The sequence below is a fragment of the Bactrocera latifrons genome, unplaced genomic scaffold, assembly GCF_001853355.1.
Source record: "Bactrocera latifrons isolate USDA-ARS-PBARC rearing strain unplaced genomic scaffold, ASM185335v1 scaffold_204, whole genome shotgun sequence".
Taxonomy (NCBI): domain Eukaryota; kingdom Metazoa; phylum Arthropoda; class Insecta; order Diptera; family Tephritidae; genus Bactrocera; species Bactrocera latifrons.
In genome coordinates, this window is record NW_017535564.1 from 171,529 (window position 1) to 192,316 (window position 20,788).

The 20,788-nt window shown below is 34.9% G+C and overlaps 1 protein-coding gene across 1 annotated transcript in view; it reads left to right on the plus strand.

The window, feature by feature from the left end:
- Window positions 1–15,645, plus strand: part of LOC108968143 (IDLSRF-like peptide) — a 26,354-nt gene extending 10,709 nt beyond the window's left edge. Inside the window, exons 2-3 of the mRNA XM_018931934.1 lie at window positions 2,792–2,990; window positions 14,327–15,645. Of these exons, the coding sequence (XP_018787479.1) occupies window positions 2,792–2,990; window positions 14,327–14,474 (347 nt within the window). The 3' untranslated portion in view covers window positions 14,475–15,645. The remainder of the gene's footprint in view (window positions 1–2,791; window positions 2,991–14,326) is intronic.
- The last annotated feature ends 5,143 nt before the right edge of the window (window positions 15,646–20,788 follow it).

Below are 20,788 nucleotides of genomic sequence, written 5' to 3' on the forward strand. Positions count from 1 at the left end.
TAAAGTGAGTTTTTGTCAACGTTCAACTTATTTAATTAAAGGCTGAAACGCAATTCCGGGCTTAAAATAAAACAAAAATATTGACATTTAGACAGGAAAATTGCTTTTAAAAACGGAAAATAATAAAAGCGAAAAACAAAATTTGAAAATGATATAAAACAAACAAGCTGGAAAGGCGGCAGCCAGAGACACATTTTATTAAAAGCAATTTCATGTACGCAGGTGCCAAACAAACAACAAAAGAGCCAAAAGTGTTAGTCAAAAAGATGGCCGCACTAAACTTAGCATATTTTGCGGCGCAACGCAATTAAAAATGACGCAAATGCGTAAATTGTTTGCGACGTTGCTTTTGTTTTAATGGCGTACCTTTTTGTAATTGAGTATGCATATGTGCGGTTTTTGTTGTTTTCTTTTTATTTGCTTTGAAACCTCATAACTGTGTGCAATGGTTGTAGTTGTAATGAACGCCTGGATGTATACTTTAATTTTTTGGGGCGCCTTTTGTTGTGAGACAAATTAAAATGCAATTAAATGCTAAAAAATGCAAACAAAATGTCAAAACGCTAATTGAAAAGCAAATATTTATTTCAGTCTTATTACTTTTTAATTAAATAYGCATGAAAGTATGAATCTAATTAGCTTATGTGAAACAAAGAATGCAATTTTTTTACTAAATCAAGACACTACTTATTTTTGAATATGGACTATAACCCTGAAACGAAGGAGATTCTAGAATGGATGTATAAATTGGATGTATAAATTGTGGCGAACAAGTAACCGGAAATTATAATTAAGTCGCCCGCTTAAATGAAGTTTAAAAAGGATGTACTTTGCTAAGTTGAGAGCACAGTTAAATGAATCGCTAAAGTTTAAATTGCAATTTTAACTCAGGTAGTATTTCCAGCAAACAAGAGCTCTATCAAATTTCCCCATACTATCTTACATTCTTGTATTGTAACTTCCACAAAGTTCTTAAATATCGGGTTTAATGTAGTATAAATAAAATGTAGTATACTTTACCTTAATAGCTCAAAGGGGCATGAAGCAAATACTGACAGTCATGACCGCTCATAAAGTTGATTTGCGGTTAATCATACGGCTCAGTGACTTTTGAAACTGACAAGTTTTATTGTGGTTGAACAATATCTGCATTAATGAATGTTTTCTCTGCATGTACTGTATGATATGAGTGAAGAGAACAGGGGGTGTTTATTAACAAAAACATACCAATTTCGATTAAAGCAAATTTTGTAGTCTGAAACGGAAAAGATGGGCTTGGACGATTTTCAGTTTCAAATAGCTGACACGCCATTTTCAGTCATCTCGCCGAAGTCAATAAGCTCTGGAATTGGAATGGGTCATGCTTTGTGATGCAAATAATATTTTCTGAATCGCAGCTGTTCTAGAAACAAAGCCAGACTTTGTAATAAAGGTTTCCGAAAACAGATCTGAGGTGTCATCTAGATTTCGAAATTGTGTTCATCTTACCAGGATGTATAGGTGACTGAGGTGATCTAATGTATTAACACAGCAAGACCGTTGCTCTAGCAGAATTTTTAACCGTCTTGAAAACATGTAAAAAGAAATGTTTTTTTTTAGGTCTGAAGGAATAACTTTGATTCAATTTTCCTTTATGTTCTGACCATGAACTTTGTGCGTTTAAGTCAGTTTCAACTTATTTTCCAGCCAGTTCGCTTATATTTCTTAAGTTTAAATTTGAGGTATGCAGWATTTCTTAGTAGATATTATGTTTATATTTATAATACATCCCGAATCACTTTACGAAGGTAATATGTACACCTTCAAGTGTGTCTGTGTGCATAGTGAGTATGAGTGGCTCTTGAATCACTGTTGGAGGCTATGTCGAGTTTTTTTTACGAATTTAGTGTCAAAGCCTTAATATATCCACATAGATATGTAAGGAGGTTGGTTTGAAATCAGAAACATACTTAGTCGGAGATTTGGCATAGTCTGCTTATTCCTCTATAACGATTGTACCGAAATATGAGAACTCACATACTTCTAAACCACTTTATATATCAACATTTTTTTAAATTAAAAAAAAAATTTTTTTTTTTTTAATTTTCAACGTTTTAATTTAATGCTTATCTACTCGTAATATCGCCAGCTTAAAGTGTTATTTCGTTGTTCTCTCTTGCAGTCTCTCGAGTTTAAGATAGTTTCTCTTTGTTCGTTTGTAAACGACGCTCCGTTGCAAGACAACTGCACAGCCATCTGATAAGTTTCTCTCTTGGATCAACTTAAATTTTAAAGAAGAGTGATTTTATCGTAATAACGTTATATATATATCATATATTATACCAAGTCAAATAACGGTATATACCACAAGTAGTGTCCCTGACGCACTGTAAGAGCASACTRKCCRAACGCTTTGGTAGAATTATATTTAAAGTAGGGAGAGAAACCTCAGATCGGTACTTAATATGAGCGCCAGTCCTTGATTACTTAAACGATTCTGCTCTGCTTCGGTCATACATTGAACACCATGTAATTTCAATTCGTAAACTCTCACATGTTTGCTAATTTATTACGCCTCTTTTTCAATTACTGTGACTCTAAGCTTGCGGCAGTAGTGAGTTCGGTGCGCAGTGTTCGAATGCCGCGGATGAAAGCCTTGCAGCGGGCATAAACAATTTTTATTAGCACTTAAAATAATAATATTTACTGATTTGGCTTTTATTGCGCCAAACAGTTCCTCTCCTATATGTATATATGAGTGAATATATTGGTATGTAAGCTTCTCTTTAGTCATGACTTTCTTTCCTTGCAGCTAAACGTCCACCTGTTGAGGAGACCGCCTCCTTTCTGCAAAGTCTTATCGCCTCGCATGGTCCCAATTACTTGGAGAAGCTGTTCGGCAGTAAGGCTCGCGACGCACTGGCTCCGTTGGGTGGCGTGGAGAAGGTTGCCATAGCCCTGAGCGAATCACAGACGATTGAAGATTTTGGCGCCGCATTGCATTTGATGAGGTAAGTAATTGAGYGAAAGTAAGGGCAGACAGAAAGACGAATAAAATTCAGTAAGTCAACACCGAATAAGCGTATATATATTATTGTATATGCGAGGTATACAGATATACCGTATATATGAGCAGAAACGTGTTGTGGTAACCAAAATTCTGCAAATACATTTGGCGAGAATATTCAATTATGCTGTGCTTTCCTAATCACTTTTATGTCCACCAACAACYGCACATATGTATTTCATGCACGAAATACAAGTATGTATATCGACGTTTCACTTTTGCTGCAATTTAAATTCACTTTGATCTAATATTGCTWTTAATAAAAATTTGAATACTTTGATAAATTATAATGGTGCAGTGCTCTCAATCATACAAACGGAAAAATGTTTGTGTAAATAAAGAATTCTCAGAAAACTCAGCTTGTGTTCGAATTACGTCCGTTGATTATATTAGGTTGTCAAAAAAGTCTTGCGGTATTTTCGCTAGTTGGCGCTGAGAGCGCGTAGTTCTAGTTTTATTCGTCGCATCGGGTCATTCTATACCTTTTTGGAAAGCTCATTTCACGCGCTAACACGATTGATTTTCGCTTCTTTTAAGTCGTTCGTGCGTTATAGAGTCGCAAATATGGAGCAAAATAAAGAGAAAATTCGGCATATTTTAGGGTACTACTACGATAAAGGCAAAAATGCATCTCAAGCCACGAATAAAATTTGTGCAGTTCATGGACCCAATACAGTTTCCATTTCCACCGCACAACGGTGGTTTCAACGTTTTCGTTCTGGTGTAGAGGTGGTCGAAGATGCGCCACGCTCCGGAAGGCCTAACGTCGAAAATTGCGATAAAATCGCTGAATTGGTCGAAAGAGACCGGGATAGTAGCAGCCGTAGCATCGGTCAAGAACTGGGCATGAGTCATCAAAACCAATTTTATGAACAATTGAAAATTCAATAAAAAATACCGCAAGAAATGCCGAAAGACTTTTTTGACAACCCATTATTTAAAGAATRTTCATGCCAAATTTCAAATAAATCGACTGATTAGAACTTGAGCTATTGTGGCTACCGCATCAAAAAAGGAGTTTTGAGAAAAACGCGTTTAAAGCTTTACGTTAAGTTTCGGGCAGCTAATATATAGATAGATAGTTCGCTCAAGCGGTCTAGTTGCCATGTCACTAAAATGACTATAGCTTTGAAAATCCTTTTAGGGAGATATTTTTGAATATCAAAACTATCGAATTATGGAAAAAATATTCGATTTTTTTAAATTTCTAGACTAGAATACCCCTTAATAAAACAGACGGCTACCACTACCAGTTATCTTCCAATAAGTAAAATTTGCCTAGTAATTAGCATGATAAGTACTAACGTAATTACTCTTCGCATTTCTCACTATAGCATAGAACAGCAAGTTCACGTTGCTACAAAACATTTTTCACCCAATCATATGTTTACCGTACTGATCCCAGATGATAGTCGGATTTTTATACTTAAAGCAAAAACGACGCATTTTTTATTTAATTTCCCATATATGACGTACTGATACTGATATCATACTGACCTTACCTAAAACGAGTTGGAAGTTCAGTATTGTGATACACCCTAAAAATAATCTTCAATGTTCAAGTTTTGGTGATATTTTTGTGTTTTAACATATATTTCCTCCTTTTGCAAAGCAATGGAATATGATATACATATAACGTTTCTATTTCTCATGTAAATCGGTCGCTGGGTAAACTTTGCCAATGATATTTAACATTAAATTACGCAACCAGAACAACAAAACAAACAAATTTTTCTCAGCAAATATTAACTCAAAGGTCAGCATTTTTTTATAAAAATATATTTACGAATGACCGCACCCAATGCCTATCAAAATAGCACACGTTTTCATTACCATCCAATGTAATAAGAAAATTCCAATATAATAAAATAAATTGCGATATTATCTGAAAAAGGTCATTCGACTCCGGTTTATTAAAATTTATTGAAGAGAGCTGCTTTGGCAGCCCGCAGGCTTTGCGACGCGACTTTACGTACAAGTTTTTTGTTATTTTGTCTGATACGTAGACAAAAAATGCTACATTAAAGGCAGAGGAGAGAAATGTCAAATTATTATCTTTTGACTTTCTAAAAAGGTAACGGTAAACGAAAAATATCTTGCRGTTATTTACTGCTTATTATTAAATATGACCCTGGTATACGTGAAATTGATAAATTGTAATACAAGAATTCTTAAACTCATACATCAACAGTATAACTGTACTCGGGCGGTGCAGTTATTTTTTAATACTAAAAGGTAATCCATTTCGAGATTCCCTATTTTTTAAAGAAAAAACACAGATACTTCATATTTAATTGGGAATGTTTATTATCATTAAAAAAAGCTTTCTTTGGCATTTATTTTTTGAAGATTATCTCTTTGAAATCTTGGCCGCGGCTACGTCTCAGGTCGTCCATCCGCTGAGTCCAATTTTCGGTGAATCGAGCGAGCATTTCGACTGGTAATTGGCGAATGTCATACATGATGTTTTGAAGCTTGACTTTATGTATCCCCACAGGAAAAAGCCCAACTATGTATCATCACAAGAAAAGCTCTAACTGTGTAATATCACACGGTCTTGGTGCCCAATCGATCGGCCCTAAACGTGAAAATATCTGCTCACCGAAGTGCTCTCTCAATCCGTTGAATGATGCGGTGTGTGGGCAGTGGCTTCTTCTTCCTGAAACCAAATGTCGCCGAGATCACGAACTTCAATTTCCAGCATCAAATAGTCGCTTATCACCGGTATCATTTTTGAAGAAATATGGACCGATGATTCCGCCGCCAGACAAACCCCTCGAATCTCTTCAGGTTGCTTCGTCCAAAATGTGGYAATTTTAGCTCGAAAACGTCGAGTTTTCTAGGAACTTTTCAATAGCACAATTTTTATCGATTTCAAATTAAGTTTACTAACACATGTTACTTATTCACGAAGAGCTCTAAGGGAACCTTACATTTTTAAGTTTTTAAGGTTTTTTTTTATAATTTTTTAAGTTATTGTCTTGTCATACTGTGGCGATATCTGATTCGTTATCTTGCAATTGTTTACAGATCTCCATTTGCTATTAGCTATTTGATTAAAATGAGTCTCTTTTATTAACTCTCAGCGGACACGGTATTAGCTTGGCTTCAAATTTGTTTAAAAAAATTAATCTGTGGTGTCGACAAAGCCAGCAATGCCGCCTGGCTATCTGATTACAAGGTTGCTTTCTGTATTTCTCCACAGTTATTCAATATAGTTTGGTGGACGGACAGACAGACCGYCACCTGTAAATACGCGTGCCCAGTCGTCCATAAAATTATATATAAAGGGTGTTTTTTGGACATGTTTATTTTTYCATTTTATTTTATAGAAAATAGCTTTATTATAAAGATGAGAGATTTTCCCCCGCGGCTGGCAGTCCAAAAGRCTCAATTTTCTACCAATTTTTGCAGCATTCCATGCCATAAGTCGGGAATAACGTTTTTCGGGCTTAGTTGCGTAGACAAAACTTTCTTCAGACTGCACAGAGCAACACAAAAATAGTACAGCTGTGTGTAGCCTGACGATCTTGGAGGCCATGCTGCTGAGCTTGCAAAGCGAGATGCTGCTCACATCAAAAATTTCCTTCAATAAATTGATWGYTTCGTKKGCTGTATAGCACATATCAAAYATTCTATCTATATTTATCAYGATCTCAGAATAATATGTAAACCCTGCGTTTAATATCTCATCGAAKTAATTGCCAAATCTCCGTAATAAATATTAGCACCTCCACGAAATGCATTGTTTATGGCACAAATCCAGTGGTTCCACTCTTTGCCGTACATGTTCTGCCCATACTTAACTTTCAGGCCAGTTTCCTCTTCCGCYTTGTCAATTTCATAATTATTTTGCAATCCGATTTACTCATTAACAYTTATTGTCAAACTCTAGCATTACTTATGGCACCAAGATAAAAAAAAAAAAAAAAATTGTAATTTGTCAGGATAAAATTTCCAAAAATGTTTTTTCTGCATTTTTTTATGAGTGCCTTATTATTTTAAACTATTTTGGTTGTTAAATTGATTGGATGTATAGCTAAAAGAATGAAAAGTGTTTTTAWTATGATTTACATCTAAACCGAGAATTAAAAAAATATACTCCAACTACAAAAGCATAATAAATGTGCGTTTAATATTTATTTTCGGATATTGAACAAATATATTAAAGCACAATATCGCCAGCCATTTATTACACGGCGATGGCGTACTTAATTGTAATGTGTAATAAAATTTTATTTTAATTAACCACAATATACAACCACGCGCTGCATATAATAAATGGATGAGATATGAGCCAGATTCGGGACCGCTGGGAGAGAAAGTGTCACCTGCTGTGAATAATTGTACCTTGCATGGTCAGCGGCGTTTGYTTTACCGAGATTTACTTATATTTTGGATAAAACATACGCGAGTATGTATATATAATATACATATATGCATTTGCCTTACAAAGCACATGCGCGTTTAATTCCATAGTACATATATGAGTCTATATACTACAACATCTGTTTTCATTATCCCACAATATATTCTGGTAATGTGAATTAAGTAATTAAGTTGTATGTGAACGATTCAATTTGATTGCACATGACGAGTTTGTTCCTTGGACATTTTTCTCATAGAGACACAATTCATGGCCCAAACGGCAATGAGACATAAAAAATGCGAATAAGCAAGAAATATGGARTCGCTGTGGCAATTACTCGTATCAAGATTTTCGTAAGTATCTAGCGCTCGGCCTTGAATATGACAATGAAATTACCAGTTAAATTAATGAACCCATAATTGATGCCAAATTCTACTGACAAGTTAAGTTCAAAAGCGAACTAAATAAATTAGAAATTGTAGTTTCTTAAAAGCAAAAGTATGACGACCTTCATAAATCGTGTCTAATTGTGTTGTGTGGTTTAAAGCTGAGTTAAAAAGAAATAACAMATCTTCATTGCTACCAACGTCACACGAAATGAAACCACTTCTTAAACCAAAAACTATTTTCTTTATTTGTTTCTTTCTTTTTTTTTCGCAACTTACTCTCCACTAACCCATCCAAAACAAAGCATATGAAACCGTTAAACTCCTCGCAGGTGACCCAAAGTTTGCAAGACCTTCTGAACGCATCAGAAACAGAGAAAGAGCTTTACGTTTACACATATTCATTATTTCTTAAGATGACTTATTTCGATAATCGTTTGCAAATTTAGAAAATTGCAAAACGAATGTTCTTCAAAATTCTTAAATTCCTAAGGAATATACATATATATTCCATATAAAAACATATTGGATGGGAAGTAGGCATGGTTATTGTCCGATTACGCCAAAATTTATCGAAATCGGTCAGTCGGRCCCCGATATATGTGATTTCACCAAACAGTGGTGCTCAAACGTAAACTGCCTCGACATTACTCGCTTCACCAACGCTGCACGAAATCTAACAGTCTAACCCACTTAATCCACAGCGACAATATTCACAAACTGGACGATGGAGCACAGACTTTACCTTAATATTGCAGCCGATGGCGTCAAGATTTCGTTTGTCCATAACCCTAAAATTTTAGGTGTGACTTTCGACAAAGTACAGAACAATGCAACAAAATCCTCAGGTCGCTATCCGGCAGCGCATGAAGAAAGAACAAAGAAATGTTGTCGGCAAATACAAGGCAATCGGCTGACCGGTCCTTAACTACGCCGCATCAATATAGTCATCTAAATGCAGTGGAACGCTCGGATGCCACTTGATGTCTCCCATCGCTCAACTGCATAGTGAGGCGAATATGTATCCGGTTAAATAAAATAATGAACCCCTTCCAGTTCCTGTTGAAGTTCTTTCGCAGAAATCATCCCTGCAGTCAACTGCTTGGAGCGTAACCGCCCTCTAGGAGCATCTAGAAGTCATTCCTCAACCACGTCGACGACTTAAAACAATACGCCGACCAGACTTTGAACGCAGCTAACTTCCGACAAGCACTGACCGCCATTCATGGTGCACCCATTAACACCTTCATCGACTCCATCTCAGTGAATGGAGTACTTGGAGTCAATCCGCCACCCATTGCTGACGAAAAGCTCGAGTTGACGCCTGAAACGAGAGTTATCCTTGCGCAGCTTCGTTCTGGATATTGTAGCAGGTTAAACTACTACTTAACTAGAATAGACCTTGACATATCAAACATATGTTCAGAATGCCATGCGTCTTCGCATGACACTAGCCACCGCTTTCTCCCTTCACCCTCTGGTCCGAATCTGTCGGAACAGCACGTTTACTGGGTCTCCCGTTGCATGACGTGGATGACAACTTAACTAATTCTTACTAGATTAGAATTCTGAGAGGTACTAGGTACCCGTCACAAAACATCCTTATTACGACCATTAAATGATAAAAGCGGACGAAACTTGTAACTTGAGAACGATTATTTTGATAACAAAGTTGAATTTGGGTTACTTTATACCGCACATATCGGTGTGTGTATGTATGTATATGTTAGTTAGCTTCATAAAATTGAGGGAACGTATTTTTCTTGCCAGGTACTCATGCGAAAGAACAAAATCGGGTGGAAACTCGCCCTAGACTTCATAAAAAAAAAATTCGACTTGATTATGTACTTGAGGGAACTTCCTCGGTTTTAACCTTAGCAAGTTGCAAGAGCATAAAATGTTCAGTTATACCCGAACTTAGCTCTTCCATTACTTGTTTTCTGTTTGACCTCTCTCAGCAAATTTTGATGTCCAATTCACCAGTTATAACATCTACCTAAGCGTACAGTAAGAGCAGAAGGAGATGYGTACGAAAAGAGATAAATGTAAATAAAAAATAAAATAACAAACCTAGGTCCCAATGAGTCAATTGGCTAAGCGCACAAAATTACGCAATAAAACTAAGCGGAGGGAAAATTTTGCGAAAATATGCGCGACGAGTTTGATGAGCTGCAAATTGGGGCCATAAAAGCATGAAAGCCCTCAAGGCGCACAAATATCTTTTTCATGTATATGGCTATAACTATGTATGTAATGGTGAGCATATCTACAGTTATGTATAATGTGAGTATATAGTAAATAGTAACGCATGTGTGCATTTGCGCCAATTTTACCAGACATAACAGTCTCACATACACATTAGTTAGTGAGTACAACCCGCGGCGAGTGACAGCGCTGACCTTAACAACAACAAATGCAAAGAAAAACAGGACACCAGATCAACATTGTGGCCGAAATGGGGCAGCGCAAGAATTAGTGCAAAGTAAAATGTTAGGTTAGTGCGTGTGTGAGTATAAAAACTAAGGCGAATAACAATAAATGGAAAATAGAGYAAATGTGCATACRCACACATACATATACAAAATATAAGTATATAAAGTAGCACAAACGCACTACTTGTTTTGGCGCCTTCGCATATGCTAAGCCCATTTACGGGTCTGAACTGTGTGATTGTTGTTYCTGGGCTTGCTTGCATGTCGATCTCTGCGAAAGCTTGAGGCGACCTAGTAAATGCGCCCGCTGGGATTAATTAAGAGCAAAATAACATTGCGAATGCAGGCGAATCCAAATTCCATGTAAGAAAATTTTTGTAGGACATGTGTTAAGAATCGAATATATGCGTGGCACATATAGYAGATACCACATAAAGCAGCAGAATATAAATATGTTGCAAATATGTTTATAAACAAATACACTCAAAACTGTAAAATAACTGAACAATAAAGGCAATAAACTGCAAATTATTATAATCAGGTTATTGTTTTCTTAGTTTAAAGAACACTTTTGTTTCGAAAATCGAAATACTACGCAATTTTATGTATTTATGCACGTTTTTATTTCAAAATCAGCTTAATTTTTAACACACCAAGCCGAAACCCTCGCCTTTATAAATATTTCAAGGAGCCGACTCTATAGTGACAGATATCGATCCAATATAACATATGGTTGCCATACAACTTGCATGGACAGCTAAATCATTTGAAACTCATTGTCAAGAATTTGGGCCTGCATATTATCTAAGGCAGTAATGCAATTCCCGAAGAAATTGTTTAGATCGGACCACTATTGCCTACAGCTACAGCCATGCAAACTGAACGATTGAAATMAWGTGCTTGCTTAGCAATCCTTTTCATTTGACGAGAYATCCTATAGCAAATTTGGCAGCYTCTTTGGTATTTGTKAAGGAAATTATAGCTTCGGTGCAACTGAAGTTAAAGTTTTTTCTTGTTCTCTTTCATATASCGGGGTTTTTAGTGCTTTAGGGATAGCAGTAATATTAGCAACTGTTTGTTTCAATTTCATAAAAAAATTGCATGTAGGCGCGATCATGTTTTGATAAAAATATTTCTACGTGGCGTCCTAGAAAAATTATTAAAATTTTAGAAGATGTTTATACCTTAAGTGGTACACTGTCTGGTGGTCATATGCTTATTTGCCCTTATACTTATTTCCCTGAGAGTGAGGGGAGCATATGCATATAAGGACGAAGCGTCTTTCATATTTTACAAATGTGCTAAGCCAATTTACTTTGGCCTTAGTATCGCATATTTTCCAAAAATGTTGGACCCTTTAAGTACAAGTGGTTGTTTTGGTAGAGGCCGCACTGACCAATATGAATGGTCTGGCTTGCTAGTTTTTTTTCGGCTTCAATGACTCAAATGATTATTGTTTTCTGTGAAAGTACATTCGATGGCATAACCGCATCAAGCCCTAATTTTTTCGGTATGCAATGGTGGCTCATCGTTATGTGTGGATTGYTTACTGACCATTAACGTATATTTTGCTTATTGACCCAGCCATTCAGCCAACAAGGAGCATCATCGCTGAAGATGATTGTTTAATGAAAATCCGAATCATTTTCAAATTGTTGCTCSGCCCAATTCACGAACGTACGACAATTGTGGTGCTCAAGCGGTCTCAATTCTTGCGTACATTTGATCAAGTGAGAATGTAGGATAAGACTTTTTCTCAAAATTCGCCACAACGACGTCACAGAGATGCCAAATGCTTGAGAACGACGTGTGAGAGACTAATTTGGGCCTTTCTCAATTAATACCCTAGCGGCGGCAATACACTGCGGGCACTTCTTTATCTTATATTATAACTCTCTCCATGATGAAATGGCCAACCTAACTGAAGAGAAATGTCAAAAGACCATGGAAAAAAATGGCGTCGTTTTCTGTCCCTATGGGTCTACCTTTGTAGCGGCCCTATGAAAGGACCCGATACTTTTGTGACTGAGGATTCTAAATCATTGTTGCTTTGCGTAAGCGACCAAAAGTTTTCGCCAGAAACTTTCTCATGATCTTAGCTTTTGCGTTCAGTTAAAGTGGACATAACAAGAAATACTTGATATATTTCGAAACCTAACTCATTAATGTCATACGTTATCCAAATGAAAAATAATAATTTTATTTTAAATTTCATGACTGACATATTTTGCAGTGCTTTTATTGCTATAAAAATAGAAAAACTTGTCCATATTCGATAACGTAGTTAATAAATACTATTTAGTGCCTTATTCTTATCCATACTTGAAGGAGAATTTACAAAATTTTCAGTCTTACATTTTCTATGATTGTCGCTTCCGTATATGTTTTTTTTTTACATTTTTTATTCTGTTATTAATATTTTCTTGAATTTCCCATGACGCCCGTCTGTTGTTTGCTTCATGTGACAGTTTCGCGAACTTTGTTAAATTTTTTGTGGCAATTTGAGGAGGTACCTCACATTTCGCAGCAACTCTCATTGTGCAATTTTTTTGTTATCAGAAGTTGGTGGGAGTTTTTTTTCGCTTAACAATTGCGACTTTTGCATATTTCCCAAACTTTTCCTTCTTCCTGCTCTCACTTTTCCACCACTCGACTGCCTTTTTCATTGTTTTTACTTTTTCTTAGATAAAAGGGTTGCGTAGATAAATATATACTAAAATAAAWTTTTTAAAGCAGTTTGTATGCTTTTTAAGAAATAATTGTTCCGTGCTGAGAGTTGACACTGGGCTTCTAATTTTATCAATTGTGAATACATGATTAGTAGACCAGCACCCTGTGAGCTTTTTACAGCAAAATCTGTAAAGTACAGTAAATTGGAAAGCTCTTTAAATTTGATGCCTCTTTTTTACGCATTTTCTCCGATTGGAATTCTGCAACGACAACAGTTGGAAAGAACTTAATATTGATTTTTGGATTATTAGTAAAAATCTGAACGGGCTACTAAAGCCTATTAAAAGGGATTCCATATCTTGTCACATAAAAAAAGTATGCCATACCAAAACTTCATTTTTGTTCGTTAAGTTCGTATGGTAGCTTTTTGCTATAGAGGCCCAATATCAGCTATTTCCATAAATGATCAGCTTCTTCAAATTCTTCAATCCAAAAGGTATGCGAAATTCCAGGTGGATATCTCTAAGCCTGTGCAACTAGTTGGGGTTTGCGTCGTGTAGCTCCTACAGCTCATGGCACCATCGACTGCAATATTCGCCGTTGCCAATGCGCACACTCATCAGATCTTATCATCGTCCATGTCTCCGCACCATATATTAGGACGGGCATGATGAGTGACTTATAGAGTTTGGGCTTTGTTCGTCGAAAGATGATTCTACTTGTCACTTGATTACTCAATCCGAAGTAGCACCTGTTGGMATAAGTTATTCTGCCAAAATTCTGTCAACAGTGACGTGGATGACTAGTCRCTTGAGCCATATGTAAAGAATCGTTTCTGGTCACTCCAAAAAGAATTTCCCTAACTTGCGTGAAGTTCTTCACATGGCTCCATTCTCTAATAATAAGTTAGTCAGAATAATTCAGATAGTCACCATTTAAGTAAGAGTTGAGCTGGTTAACGAGTGTACTAAAGCTTCTTACTTTCCACAAAGTTCGCGTTCCCGTTCGCGTATGATTTGTTCTTATCCYCTTCTATTGGAATCTTTTCGTGGGCGAAGTATCGAATCCGGGATGTTAAAGTTTTTGGTTCTGTGATATAATTTGGGGGCAGTGGATGAAGGCCTTAAAGCATAGTTGGATAATATATTTTCCAATGACACAGTTTGAACTCCCCTACCCAATATAAATTGCACTCAAGGGTAGGAAGCTGAAACCGCTTGCTAGAAACTAAATTATGCTTTYTTGACACGTCTTAGGGTGACTTTTTCCCAAAACCAATAATGTCTCGGAAGTTTGGGCAAAGAAATAACTTTTTTTCTAATTCGAGATTTTCATCTGAGTGAAGAACCGTCACCGACTTGCTTAACTAAACCCTAATACTGTTTTTATATGTAGTTATAATRTATCACTTATTTACTTGCAGATCCGACTTGGAGCACTTACGATCCGTTTTCATGGCTGTCGAAAATGGCGATCTCGGCATGTTGAAGTCGCTCGGCATTAAAGACTCCGAACTGGGTGATGTGAAGTTCTTTTTGGAGAAATTAGTCAACACCGGTTTCCTAGACTGAGTGGCGCCAGATCCCGCTTCTGGATTTTATTATGCACACGCACAACCCATTAACCCCAATTTTTACTCGTATTTGGGCACACCCTATGACAACTACAACTACTAAATACWTACGAACACGTATTTGGTTTAAGTAGGTAAAGTAGGGAGACGCCTTATTTACGAATAAAAATCAAACACACACACACACAAGAGCAGACATACACACCAACAACAAAAMCAACAACAACAACAAACAGAAACRCAGATACATTGAAGCAGTKGTATAACARAAATAGCAAAAAACRCATGAAAAAGTAGTTGGAACATAATTCTTTCTCAAATCTTAAAGTGAGGGAACAAATTACAGTGAAATCTTCAAGTTTCTTTCCATTTTCTACACACATTACTTTTGTTGGACTTTTATTTGTTTACCGACGTTTCGTTTTGACGTGTGTTTGCCGAATTTTTATAGAAAAAAGTCAAAGTAAAAATCACAAAAAAATTGCAAAAAAAAACTATATGAGACCAAAAAAATCGATTGTGTTTAGAAAAAGTATATAACTGAAAATAGACTTAGGCAGGCGAAAGCGCGGGGCAGCGAAGTAGAAATAAAATGCGACAATTACATAGTTCCARGCAACCAATAGCAGCTATGTATGTGTGAGTAGTTGATGCGCCTTTGCGGGCGGTGCGTACTTCCGGGGATTGCATGAGCGAATGCAAATTACAACAAACATAATATTATGACTGGTTCTACTGCTACCAACTATGCTTTGTTTGTATGCTTTCTTTGCGCACCTTTTGCTTTACTCACTAGCTAAACGTTGCTTTCTATTCGACACCAAGTCTAGGCGCTATATTGAAAACTGAAATTTTTGAGAAAAGAATAGTGTACATTAAAAAAAATAACAACAACAAATAAAAGTATGAAATAGTTAATGGTTTTCAGTGGTATCTCAATGTGTACATTCCAATTCAATCATATTAATAATAAAATGTGGAAGCAGGATCGATATGAACAATGAAAAAAACAAAACGAAATGAAGAAACTAAGAAAAAAATGCGATAAAATTGAGCAATTACTATGGAAAATAAACTAAATGGCGCAAACAAAATGCAATGTGTATGGTGGAGAATAGAAGAGTGCAAAACACAGGCATTGCAGCAAAAAAAATTAAAATAAAATAAAAGAAATAGTAGAAGTTTCCGAAAATTTTGGAAAACTAAAACAAAAAAAAAAAAAAAAGAAAAAAAGAAAAAAAAAAAAAAAAAAAAAAAAAAAAAAAAAAAAAAAAAAAAACACACAAGTAGTGCAACAAAAATGCAAAAAATAATGTTGTACTAAAAAACCATACATAAAAAATACAAAACCTAAAAAATATTATAAAAAAAAATCTTTAAGAATCTCTTCATCCACTTATGAGCATGACTAATGCCGTAGTACAATTAGTATGTATGTATCTCACAATGGCTATCAGTATATACCTTCCAGCTAAAAACCAAAAAACAAAAAACAAAAACCAAACACTTAAAACTACGAAAATATAAATTTTTTTTTTTTATTAGAAAACAAATAGCTGTAAATTTTTGAAATATTTTTTGTGTCAAAAAATCCGCTCTAAAGTGTGTAGCTAAAAAAAGGCATGACTGCGCAAAAAARAATATATTTTAATTAAGTAACTGCATTTTCAAATCATTTACATAACAATGTGTGAAACTTTTTCTCTTACAATTAGCATTAGGCTGGCGAAAAAGTATAGGCAAATATTTGACTAGACATTGTAGGCCAGTAAAGTAGGTATACTAACTGAATTTATGGTAAACTAACACATATCTGCATGTATTCAAAATTAGAAAAAGTAGTTTTAGACACAAAAACAAAAAAAAAATAAAAAATACGAAAAAACCACAACAACCCCAGCAAGCCCTGCAGCTATTTAAAAAAAAAAAAACCCGGTTTTCGAAATGAAAAATTATTAAAATAAAGCAAATAAGTTTACAAAAAATATTTCTTGTTAAAACACACACATACATATCAAATTTAGCATAGAAATCATACTTTCCAAAGCATAATGGCATTTTAACATGCTTGCGACAGCGTTTAGTGCGCGTATCTATGAGAACTCAACAGAAAATAATTTTAAAAAAATATTGAAGATAAATCTAGGAAATATTGAAATATTGCTATATGTACGTATGCATACTTGAAAACTTAAGTCCCACAAACGACGCAGGAAATTACAAAATATAGCAAAAACTTATAAAAAAAAAAGCAACCCTGACTTGACGAGTGAATWAGTTCACTAAAATATTATAAAAATTTCAAAATTATGTACTTTAGTATGCGTTCACAAAAACAGACTCGAAATACTTGAAAGAAATGCAAAAGCAAACGTAATTTGTGCGAAAGAGCGGCAAAAGGCGAAGAAGATGACACTTGAGTGACAGTTCGGCGCTTACGCACGCCGACTGCACCGCTTCGAGCTTTTACATAGTTATATATTATATAGCATGCATATACTGCATATTTACATATGTATATAAGCATACATGCATACATATGTGCAGATGATCGCGAAACTATTTCATATCGTAGTTAACGGTTCATGGTTCGTTATAAAATGGCAAATTTAGAAGTGTAAAGAAATTATTAAGCAAAACAAGCAAGTTTTTCAGCGCTAAATTTTATTTCTTAGTAAGTAATGGCTGTTCTTTAACGATTTACCTTTTTGTTTTATAGCTGCGTTCCTTTTTCTTAAAAAAAATATAATATTCTCATAAAAAAAAAGATAATGAAAAACATTTAGTAGCCTTGCGCTGAAGGAGTGCTCGATGCCGTTAGCAACTATCTGACCCAATCCAAACCCACGTTGATTTTTATGGAAAYTCGACAGTTTGAAATCTTTAAAAATCAAAAAAACATAAAGCATAAAACATTTTAATCCTTATTTTTAATTTTTTGTACTGAAATTTAGTGTTATCAATAAAAAGTTATGTTAACTATTTTTCTGTTAAACAAAAGATATCAGTTTTCAAAACAATTTTTTAAGCGAATTATTTATTTCTCATTTTTTGAGTCAAAACTTATTTTGTGTATATTTTTTATTTAGGTTATTTTGTTATTAAATACCGCAGTTACATCAAAGTATTATTTTTTCCCCCTAAAATTGGACTTAGCTAGGTTAGGCTAAACGGGCCGGCTGTCACGCCATGTATAGACCTACTTGTCCTCAGTAATGCCAGATGAAGGGTGCTTTAACACTCCTTGTGATGTTCGATTGGAACTTGGTATGTAATTTTAATATTTCCTCCAGTCCCTTGAACTGCGAAGCTCTTAGACAGCTAACACGAGTTTTGGACAAGTAGAAGTAGAGAAGGCATACCACCGGCAAGTGCCATCTTTATGAATGCACGAATCTGATGCCAGTTATGATCCGTAGGCGAACAATTGTCCTGGACTCCTTTCGAGACCGTGTGAGTAAACTGAATGCCTTTTTTCTTCGGGCCCCTTACACATGATCATGGCGCGCCTGCGCACACTTAAGACATACAATTTCGTCTTGATCCGTCTGTTAGCTTTTTCAAAAATTTCATTGTGTATCTTGAAACCGTTAAAACGTGGCTTTCCTATTTTTATACGTATTTCCTGTAAATTTTTAGAAATCTCATGAGCTATGCCGYTTCGCGGAATTTCTTTATATATGCTGTCCGGCTACATCTAATGTCACCCTGTTTSTATAGACATTCTCAGACGTAAAACGAAATGACGTTATTTCCAACTGGCTACCGACGTGTATATTAGCCTTCGTTAGTTTGTTCCCTCCTTCCTGTTAGTTATATCATACGATTTTCTGATCGACAAGACTTCYACCTGGAAAACACTGCAATATTCTGGAAGCTTGAAGAGTCACCTGAGATTCCGCTCCGAACATTAGATTCCGGTACCCACTCCATTAGCCCGTTTTGAACCCGCTTAGTTTCGCTGGCGAGTCGCATGTTGCTACGCTATCTACTTATCTTTCTACTTATCGCGCTATGGACTTGGTTATATATATGTTTTTTTCGCAGAGTACAGGGTAATTTTGGAACCGTTCTTAGTTGTGAGACAAGATATATAAAACCCTAAGTTTATTTTTGKAATCTTGCGATTGCCATAAATTATGTTCCGAAGATTTTTGAATATGATATCGTTTCTAGTATAGCCGAAAACTAAATTAAATATAATCCTTTACTTTCAAGGTAGTTCTTCCTTGTGGAACGAATTTTTTAGGTCTCATAATTCAGCCTGCAAAGTCTGTTTAAAAAGTTTTAGCTGCTGAGYTGCTTTATTTACCCTGTTTCACTTTTTATGTACTTCGTGTTTCATCCAATAAGTCCGTAGGATAAGTGATCTTTAATCAATCCTTCACTGACGATGGTGATTCCTTTTTAGAGAAAGTCGATGGATATTACCGTACGCATCTCAAAATGCGGATGGCATCATCGTACCGGCCGACTGTTGCCTTGCGTTTTACCTTCGCTTTAAATTCGATTCGTCAACTGCTGTCCACTCAGCCGACAGTCTTTTACAACTTAACAAAATCAGGTGAAAAGCTTAGCTGATACAAGGTATAGCCAAGTTTAAAACCATAATATAWTATTTGATTTKGCAACTAAAAAATCATACGGAATTGTAATAAAATAGTGGTACTGAAAACAAAATTTCAAACTGCCAATATTACCTAATATTTTTGACAGACGGCGGCTTGTAAGGCCGTGTTTTGAAAGATTATTCTTTTAGTTTCAAATGGGATCACTAGAAAATATTTAATTTAAATCTAAATCTCATTTAACATTTTCGTATGAATTAGTAATTTTCAAATTAAATTTTAATTATTTCGAAAATATCTATATTGTTTTGAAAGCAAYTAACTGTCGTCTTCATGAAAATCATCATAACGGTATCGATCACTCCGAAGTGAAATTACTTAACTATTATTACTAACAAAACATATCAGCAGACACGAACAGGTAAAATTCGTAGTATTAGACAATTTACACCTAAGAAATATTGAAAACAAGAGCAAAACGAACACAGAGTGCACAACGCAACCYTGTGAACAACAAAATCTTTGAAATTATAAAATAGCTACAGTGAACAATAGATATAACGAATTGGTCAAACAGCAAAATGAAAATCATTAAAGTAGTTGAGAAGCTTAAGTGCGAGAACGTGTTAGACGAAATGCATAGTAAGCTGAAAACTGTATATTTTTATAAAAAAGAAATAATAATAACTGAAATAAAAATAAACACTGAACATGTAGAGCTCTAGAGAATATGAACATTTGCTTTAGAATTTCTACATAACGCAAACAGCAAGCAGGAAAAAGAGAGTAATTTCAACCCAAAGTTTTCACAATAAAAGTTTATATTGAACTCAAAAATAGAGCTATCAGTATAATGCGTACAAAGTCAAACATCACTACAAATCACAAAGAACTCACCGCAAACTACATACCATGGAACCACTCAAGAGACCACTTTGAATAAATGGAGTTATAAGTACCTTAAATTAGAGAGTAGTGAGAAAACAAAAATTACCAACAAACAAAGGAAATAAAAATGAAGAAATTACCGAAGAAAATGTTGAATAATATAACCACTAATCTACTATTAAAATATCTTTAGAAGAAACGCAATGTATATTGAATAACGACTACACTGTGAAAAATATTGTTGTACTCAATGCTATTTAGTAGCTTTTAGAAAGCAGCGTAGACACAGTTATATTGGCAAAAAAATGTTATTATTAAAAAGACTATACGTTTGCTTAGTAAGCTAGAAAGTACACTGAGAAAAACTTACATACAAAATAATGAAACAAATCTTAAAACTTAGTAAACTAGTAAGTACACTGAGCAAATTTAATTTTCGAAATAATAGAAAATGCTAACGTCTAAGCAAACCCGAAAATACACTGAAAAAAATTTATTTTACTAAGAATAAAAAAAGTTTACAATATATGGCTACCACAAAGATAACTGAAATGTATGTGTATAAAATTGTGTATATAAAATATATAAATAAGTAAAACATATATAAAATTTACATATGTATGTCTAAAAGTTGGAATTTACTATTATGAAACAAAGGTGTTATATAGAAAGAGGAAGTGAAAATGAAGGCAGCTCAAAAAAAGAAACGAAAATGAGACAAACTACTTATTCCTATGAAAAACCAAAAAAAAAATATGTAAAGTCATAAAGATTTATCTATTATTACAAGCACGCAAATGTAGTAGAATAATTGAAAGAAAACAAATACACTGCAAAAAATTAATATAAAAAAATA